We start from the raw sequence: 9,311 nt of genomic DNA, 5'->3' as shown, positions 1-9,311 counted from the left end.
CACTTTGTACCTAATGTGATTAGGGTGACACAATCCATTCTTGCGCTCCCACTTAACTTCATGTCTATCCTGTCCTTCCCAGTGTCCGCCTTTATAACCTCCTTTTACGGCGCGGCGTTTAACGGAACCAAAGTCGGGCATTCCTTACATAAGATGAGTGGAGCACTCATGTTTTGAGGAATCTCTCCAATTGTCTTTATGAGAAGTATTGACGTTCATCACGAGTGATGTACTTCTCATTTGAGGGTTATCCAGTGTATAAACCTTTTACACACTCACGTAGTCGAATAGAATATACTATTCCTATAGCCCATGAAACTGCGCTATCCCATCGACTCCCGTGCTAGTCTTCGTGAGTCATTGTTGTCCATGCAATGACCTGGACCAGGGATTCGATAATAAATATTCCAAGTTCACTTAATAGGGTTTCATTCATCAGATCACGTATCTGACAAACCTATTCGGAATGTTTTATCATCAATGGACTGTCGTTTAAATACTAAACCAAATTTAGACGACTTGTGAAATAACTCTATTATTTCTGATAACGAGAGTTGTAAATCTGAGCCTCTTCCGTAAAACTCTTTTTACCCACTCAGTTTTACTCGTCGAGGTTTAAAATTATACCTCATGCCTTAGACTGTGTATGAATCTCATACTATGTCTTAGGTGACAGTTCAGTTTGACTACCGTGGTAGTCGGTTTTAAACTTTGCTAATTATCAATTAATTTGAAGACGGTTATCTTCAACCTTGATAATTTCTAATAACTTTTACTAGAGTTAAGGCTTTTAATTCTTTATGTAGTATTTGCAACAGTTCCCGGCTTAAACACTTTTAGCCTACTTTCCTTCCATGTCTGAAAGTTTGCTACGATGACATGTTCAATTTTGTACTACTTCATCCTTTAGCCTTCTAGGATGTACTAAGTAGTGTTTCGGTTTTCCAATCCGAATTCGGATGTTTAAATGCTAATCATGTCCAACATGATTGACTTTATGTTTTCGAACATAAATGTCTCTCTCATGCGTGCTAGCTCATCGGTGTCTTTTCAGACTCCGATTTTTGCAACGCCCTCTGTCATGAGTTTTTGGGTCGAAATTCTTTTAGACTTTCCGAGTCTTAGATTTTCTGTTTCGGATCTCAAGCATCTCAGCGTACTGAGTCTCTCTAATCCTATCATCCTTTTGATCTATGCTTATAGATCTTCAGATGCCCAAAATGGCATTTTATCCTTTTGTGTGTGGTCCTTTATTGAGTCAGTTCGTTACTGTTATACAACACCTTATGTCGTACTCAATCTTTTGTATGTACTCTGCATACGGACCCGGAAGGTTTGTTTACTCCCACTTACCTTCTTGAAATTTCGTGATTCAAGATTTTCTTCATTCCTCAGGAATCAAACTTCTTTGATTGCCTTTTGAATCGAAGATTCTAACTCTTGCGTGCTTTTAATCCGTCGATAGATTTCTTAAGCATGCTTGTGGACATAACTTGATTGGAAGAATCTTTATTCTTCTTGTCTCGTTTCGGGAAACATGAATGTTTCCATCCTTCTCAGTTTTCTATTTTGGAAAACCAATTTAGGTCTTCTGTTGACTTAAATTATCAAGCTTCATGTCTTGACGAGATATGGATTCCACGATGATTTTGGCTTCTAGCCAAAATCTAGAGTCAGTTTCCGTTTCTGCGCAGGTCTTTTATCTCTTCAGAAATAACCTTTATTTTCTGAGTCTTTAAGATTTTATTTTGACCTTTCAGGGCTTTTGAACAACAATTTGGAGTTATCTCAACTACTTTGAGATATTCTTTTAGAGACACTTTCACTCGCTTTGAGAGTTCTCCTGCGAATGACATTCGCTTTTGTGCGGTGGGTTTACAAGATCATATCTTTAACCTTTCCTTTTCCAAGGAGTCGCAGTTTGTTGCTCTTGGTCGAATTTAATCGTCTTGTACAAGTTTCATGATTGTTCTTCATGAAACTCCATGATTTTTCTCATGATCGAATTAAATCGACTTGTACTTTTCTCCCACTTATTCTTGTAATAATTAGTGTTTTTCTCCCAGATTACTAGGTGCGCTAATTATTAGAAGAATACTATCATGAGCAACAAACACTTTGTTCTCTTGATTGCTTGTGGAAAAAGCCCAAATTTCTTCTAAAGAAATTGCGTCAGACTTTAGCTAATTTTGTAATGCCTTTACAAGCTTAGACGGACTTTGGTAGTTTTGTGAGAAGCTATGTCTAGACTAATGGATTTTGGAGGATAGAGTTTGATTCGTGTTCTTCATCTTAATCCTTTTGGACACTCCAAATATGGATAGGTTAGAAGTACGTTTGAAGATCAATTTCTGTTTCTGACTCAAGACTTTCTTTCTTGTCAGTTTGATTCATGTTTTGGTTATAGTGGACCTGTTGTCCTCATCCCTTTCCGATGAACCTATCTTATAGGTTTTTGACCAAGTTTAGAATCTTTTGGTATAGTTTGTTAAATCTAGCACTTATTAACATCCCAATTTAGAAATAAAGTTCTTTATTGATTCTCCGTAATACTTAGTACAGAGATGATGTTAAAAAACTAGAAAAACTATTAATCTAGAATAGTGCCTAAAGTAGACTTCGATCCCTTTCAGCATCCTTAGCAGTCGAGGCTTCTGCTCCCTCTTGGATCTTGTCTTCTTTAGCCAAATACTCAGTTCCCAGCTGCGCCTGTACATTCACAATGATAGGGCAATTTTAGGTATCATATACCTAGGTTTGGGAATTTTACAGTATTTGATAAGTTAACTGTTTATACCTGAATTGGAAGCCACTGTTCCATTCCTTTTGTCCTCCAAGAACTTAGGGCAGTTTCTTTTCCAGTGGCCTTTGCCATCACAGTAGAAACATTTGGTGTCAGGAGGAGGACCTTTGTCTTTAGGTTTGGCAACTCGTTTGCCTTTTCCTTTTGACGCGGTTTTCTTCTTCTGTTTTCCACCTTTCTTGAACCCTTTGTCCTTTTGTACCATAAGAACGTCCTTCTTAGTCTCCACTATAGCGACGTCCTTTTCGGCTGTTAGAAGCATAGAATGAAGTTCCTCCAACGTTTTATCCCATCCATTCATGTTGTAGTTCATCTTAAACTGATTAAAACCACTATGGAGGGAGTGAAGGATAGTGTCGGTAGCCGTCTGTTGGCTATAAGGGAAACCTAGTTTAGCCAGCTTGCCCATGAGCCTGATCATTTGACGAACATGAGGCCCAACTGGTTTTCCCTTTTCAAGGCGCATGTCCATAATTGCTTTAGAGGTTTCAAACCTCTCCAATCTCGACTGTTTCTGGAACATTTCCCGAAGTTGTCGCATCATGGAGTAAGCATCCATGTCTATGAACTGCTCTTGCAGAGTCGGTTCCATGGTTGCTAGCATTAAGCAAGTTACAGGCTCTGCCTTTTTCCGCACACTCCTTTCTTCATCTATCTCTTCTTTAGTCGAATTATCATCCAATACAGGAATTGGAGTTTCTAGTACATGTTGCTTTCCTTCCATCCTGAGAACTATTCCCAGGTTCCTCTCCCAGTCAAGGAAGTTGTGCTCATTTAGCTTCTCCTTGTCGAGAAGTGAGCGGAAGTTGAAAATATCTTTTGTCATCTACATAAAAGAAATGGCAAAGTTTTAAACTCGTTATCATTTTGAAAAACTTAGTTTTCCCACATTATTCAATAAAAATCGTCCCCGATTGAATAAGTGATTCCAAGACCCCAGTTCTTCGGAGTAAAGCGGACGAAGGCCCTACCCTTTGACTCCGTCGTTCCGGGTGAGTGAACTACTTCACTGATCATACCTTATGACTCTTGGTTGATAGATTTCATTAATGAATGACTAATCTATCCTTTTGCCTCGAGTATCCAAGACTCTCTTGCTGATCTCGTTGAGTAGAACCATTTAGACGTGTAGGCCTCTTCTATAGACCTACCCGCATTGTCCCAAGGTAGAGGAGGTACTCTGCGAAGGCCGACCCACCTTCCTCGAACAAGGGCGCAACGAGTGTCTTAATCTGGATAGGCGATTACTCAAGATTACTTTTGGGGACTTTTACGCTAGTCTGGCGTTTGTTATAGTGAACTATTTAGCCTAACTAACATCCACGACATAAAGCGTAAATAAGTAAGTAAATGCGCGCGAGAAAGTAAATCAAGCAGACATGGATCCTAGTATGGCCCCTAACCTAGAAGATCTAATCTCCTTTGGTTTTCTTCTTGTTTCGCCTTTTGGTTCGTCTAGATCTCCATCCTTGAACCTCCATTGATTTCTCCCACTCGCCTTTGGATTCCATCCTTGAGTTTTCTTCAATGGACTCATTGACCCTAAACTCTAATTACAAGACTCTAACGATTCGCAGATCGTATAAACTTGAAATTAAAATTAATTACAAAGCATGCACCCATCCGTGCTTAAAACAAGAATAAAGATATAAATCTATGGCCATACTAGTTTCCCGCATTCACATCACATGCAATCATATAATATATCAAGGCTAAGAATTATATATGCATGATTATCTTGGGAGATACTTTTGTTGACATCACATGTCACATTACGGACCTTAAGTCTAAATTCGAAGAATTCAACTAGTGGTGCGTTCCGGTTTTATCTTTTATGATTTCTAAAATCATCTTTAAGAAAAACTCCGTTTCGGGTTTTGAAAGCCCGGGTCAATTTCGGAAAAACATTGGTTCGATTCTTAATGATTTCATAAATCAATTTAAAGAGAAATCCGTTTTGGCCTTCTGGATGGCCCGGATTGATTTTGGAATTATTTGGTTGGAATCGGAAGAAATTTTGGCAAAAACTCCCACTCGAATGATGGTTCCTTTTTATGGTCCGAAAAGCCTCGAAAAAGCCCGGGACAAGTCCTAGACAAGTCCCGGCCCAAGCCCAGAAAAGGGCTCGGACAAGGTCCGGACATAGCACGGCCCATAGGCCGGCATGTCCTGGCCGAAACCTATCAAGGCCTGGTCTCGTCCTGGCCGGAGCCAGGACGCTAGTCCATGTACCAGACGCGTCCTAGACGTGTCTGGTGCTGGACCGGACCAGCACTAGGTGTCTCGGACTAGTCCGAGACACCCAGAACCTCCCAGACGCGTCTCCAAGACGCGTCTGGTCGAGTGCTCTGGACGCGTCCTAGACGCGTCCAGGAAGCTCCCTCCGCAGCTGCTGGTCGCGTCTCCAAGACGCGTCCCAACAGCTGCTCTGGACGCGTCTTCAAGACGCGTCCAGAAGCTTCTGTCGCAGCTGCTGGTCGCGTCCTAGACGCGTCTCAGCAGCTGCTCTGGATGCGTCCAGAGGACGCATCCAGGAGCTCCCGGTCCGGCCAGGAAGCTTCCTGGCCGGACACTAGGGTTTTTCAAAACCCTAGTTTCCAAAAATTTTTTTTTTTTTTTCTTTTGCAACTCTAAGTTGCTATTTTCCAAATTTAAAACTTTTCTTAAAATTTTGAAATCTTTTAGAACACTTCTAAAATTTTTACAAAACTTGTAGAAACTTTTAAAATTTCCAAATTTTGTTTTGAGAGTTTCCCAAAACTCAAAACACTTCTTTTTAGAACACTTCTAAAATTCCAAAAATCTTTGTTTTTCAAAAGTTTCCAAAACTTGAAAACAACTCTTAATCAAACCAATTTTGGATCAAAGTCTAGGTTTTTGAAAACTTTTTCAAAGAACAATTTTGAAATCTATTTGAAAAATTCTTGAATCCCATTCAAAATCAATCAATTTCTTATGTTTAAAACTCTTTTAAACATAACTATCAACTTAATCAAGCATGGATTAGTCCGAAATTCAATCTAATTGAGTTTTAAAACACTTTTAATCATCAATTTGATTCTTAATTTGAAATTCATTGAATCCCATTCAATATTATCAAATTGTGAGTTTAAATAGTTTTAAAACACTTTTAAAATATTTTTATAAACTCAATTTATCAAACTATCAATTATATCTAATATGAACTAGTTCGATTCTTAGCAAAAACTAGTTAATAGCAAGAGGCTCTGACGCCACTGTAGGGTTTTATACCCTTCTACTAGTGTTTATAGCGGAAATAAGACATCTAATGTCTACACTAGTATTCCCAGGATCACATGCAAAACTAGTAATTAATCTAATGGAGATAGTGGATTACCTTAATCGCTTTTCCCTCAAACTAGTTGAATTGATTGAAGAAGACCAAGAGCTTCAAGTGTAGCTCCTCTACTTGGGACACGAGCAATCAATTTGATCTCCCACCTTGTTGTATAGCTAGCACACCAATGGTGGTTGGATAATAAGAAGACCTTCTTCTTGCTTGACTAGATAGATAGTTAATGGGAATTAGCTCACTTTCTCCTCTCTACTTGATGTGGTAGAGTAAGAAAGCTTAGAGAGAAATTCCACACCTTATTCTCTGCCCTAAGAGTGTTTATATAGAACCCTAATAAGAATCCACCTCCTTTTAGGTTTCCCAAAACACCCTTTAGAATAAGATTTAGGGAAATAGTCGAAAATAGCAACTATTGGTATTTTCTCAATTCCCTAAGGAGATGACGTCCAAACCCAGCCAAAATTGGCAGATTTAATGTTCATAACATAAGGAAACGTCCCTCCAAAAATCAGCCCAATCCGAGCCCTAAAAGTGCCCGAATCGGCCTAGGCCCAAAAACCCTGCTTTTGGCCTTTTTGTACTATCTTTGCCTAATTCCTTTTTAGGCCTATGAGATATGTTTATGGGACACTCCCATGATTATATCTCACTCCCACTAGTCATATCCTAGATCAATTTGTCACTCTTATGTGTAACCCGTTGTAGGATCCGATCGAAGTTAGCCGCGAATTACTTCGTAATTCGACGATCGTAGTTGGTCTCTAGCTACAACTCTACGATCCCTAAATCAATCGGACTTGATGATCTTCCACATCAATTGTCCTATCCGACAAATTGTTCGCATTGTCACCTTGGTCGAAGGACATCTCCTTCAACTCCTTCATTACGAAGGCCATCCCATGCGCGTCCCATGCCTTAGCAAGGCCGACCCATGCCTTACCAAGGCCGAACCATGCCTTACCAAGGCCGTCCCATCGATCTCGGAGAAAGTACATCATCATGACATCGGAATACGGCCCCAACATCGATCTCGGAGAAAGTACATCATCATAACATCGGATCGGATGTGTGTCCATCGAAGTTCCATCGACACTTCGAGAAGATCGAACATAGCTTCCTAGCATGTTAAAGGTTCGGTGCTAATGGGGACATAAAGATCCCACGACGTTCCAAACGAAAGTAAAGTGTTCCGTGCGTGTGAACTACGTTGTCCCATGTGCCGGCTCTCGACTCCTAAGATGTCCCATGTAAATGCCCTTCGTGGGAAAGAATGTCCCGTGCAACGTCCCTTGATGATCCCCATAAGGTGTCCCATGTGCGTCCCATGATGTCCCATGCGCGTCCCGGGCCGTCCGAGCCTCACCAAGGCCGTCCCATGCGCGTCTCGTGCCGTCCCGAGCTGTGCCGAGGCCGTCCCGTGCTGTCCCATGCCGTCCCGAGCCTCGCCAAGGCCGTCCCGTGCCGTCCGAGCTGTGCCGAGGCCGTCCCGTGCTGTCCCATGCCGTCCCGAGCCTCGCCAAGGCCGTCCCGTGCCGTCCGAGCTGTGCCGAGGCCGTCCCGTGCCGTCCCGTGCTGTCCCATGCCGTCCCGAGCCTCGCCAAGGCCGTCCCATGCGCGTCCCGTGCCGTCCGAGCTGTGCCGAGGCCGTCCCGTGCTGTCCCATGCCGTCCCGAGCCTCGCCAAGGCCGTCCCATGCGCGTCCCGTGCCGTCCGAGCCTCACAATGGCCGTCCCAGGCCGTCCCGTGCCGTGCCATGCGCGTCCCGTGCCGTCCGAGCCTCACCAGGGCCGTGACATGCCGTCCCGAGCCTGACCAAGGCCGTCCCGTGCCTCACCAAGGCCGTCCCTTGCGCGTCCCGTGCCGTCCCGAGCCTCACCAAGGCCGTCCCATTCGCGTCCCGTGCTGTCCCATGCCGTCCCGAGCCTTAGCAAGGCCGTCCCATTCGCGTCCCGTGCTGTCCCATGCGCGTCCCGTGCTGTCCCGTGCCGTCCCGAGCCTGACCAATGCTGTCCCGTGCGCGTCCCATTCTTTTGGCTCGGCTGGCCCGTGCATTCTATGGGGTCGTGGGACATTTCGAAATCCACCCGGGCCATTTCGACTCTCTCTTCATTAATACTATTGAGGTATTATTTATGAATTATTGGAGAAAAGAAACGGAAGAAAATATTTTTTTTTCTATTTTTTATGAATTTTCCGGTGTTTATTCACTTAAAAATTCATAGAAAAATAAATATTTATCGGAATCGCTATTATAATATATCAAAAAAATCCTTGCGAAAAGACCTTTCCAACGAGTATAAGTTTGCTGGATTCCGACGAGTAACGAAGGAGTAAAGGCCCAGTATGCTTGGTTAAAAAATTGATGTTTCCTTGTGAAAATAGGAAAAACAATAACTTTGCACTATAAGGGGGAGGGTTGAGCTCCTTCCCCAGAGCGTGCACAGCACTTGTGCTGGCACGTTCCCTAGTGCTCGCCAAGCACCATAGGGCATCCAAAGGGCAAAGCTCGGCCTACTACATGATGGGAAGCTTCTAATATGTCGGAATACGAAGAGATTTCGTGCGACCCGAAGCTCGGCTCGGGCGTCCCGGCCTGTCCCGAGCTGTGCCGAGCGCGTCCCAGGCCGTCCCGAGCCAAGTCTCGGGCGTCCCAGGCCGGCCCGAGCAAATTCTCGGACGTCCCAGGCCGTCCCGAGCTGTGTCGAGGCCGTCCCAGGGCGTCCCGAGCTGTAGCGAGGGCGTCCCAGGCCGTCCCGAGCCAAGTCTCGGGCGTCCCAGGCCGTCCCGAGCAAAGTCTCGGACGTCCCAGGCCGTCCCGAGCAAAGTCTCGGGCGTCCCAGGGCGTCCCGAGCCGTGCCGAGGCCGTCCCAGGCCGTCCCGAGCTGTGGCAAGGGCGTCCCGGGCCGTCCCGAGCAAAGTCTCGGGCGTCCCATGCCGTCCCGAGCTGTGGCAAGGGCGTCCCAGGCCGTCCCGAGCTGTGCCGAGGCCGTCCCGAGCCTAGTCTCGGGCGTCCCAGGCCGTCCCGAGCTATGGCGAGGGCGTCCCAGGCCGTCCCGAGCCAAGTCTCGGGCGTACCTGGCCGTCCCGAGCTGTAGCGAGGGCGTCCCATGCCGTCCCGGGCTGTCCCATGCGCGTCCCGTGCCGACCCGAGCAACAGCTCGGGCGTCCCGTGCCTCGGCCCTTCCAAGTGGT

At 44.8% G+C, this 9,311-nt stretch overlaps 1 protein-coding gene across 1 annotated transcript; it reads right to left on the bottom strand.

Annotated features, from left to right (window-relative positions):
* Positions 1-2,516: 2,516 nt before the first annotated feature.
* LOC147529990 (uncharacterized) lies at positions 2,517-6,412 on the bottom strand. The gene is made up of 3 exons (XM_086651405.1): positions 6,162-6,412; positions 2,798-3,629; positions 2,517-2,709 (listed from the first exon to the last, which is right to left on the bottom strand). The coding sequence occupies exons 2-3, from the start codon at positions 3,627-3,629 to the stop codon at positions 2,693-2,695; spliced, it is 849 nt and encodes a 282-aa protein (XP_086507531.1). The 5' UTR covers positions 6,162-6,412; the 3' UTR covers positions 2,517-2,692.
* Between the last annotated feature and the right edge of the window lie 2,899 nt (positions 6,413-9,311).

Source organism: Eschscholzia californica, unplaced genomic scaffold, assembly GCF_041429995.1.
Source record: "Eschscholzia californica isolate CP2 unplaced genomic scaffold, dmEscCali1.0.p SCAF_8, whole genome shotgun sequence".
Taxonomy (NCBI): Eukaryota; Viridiplantae; Streptophyta; class Magnoliopsida; order Ranunculales; family Papaveraceae; genus Eschscholzia; species Eschscholzia californica.
This window is presented reverse-complemented; position numbering and strand designations above follow the sequence as displayed.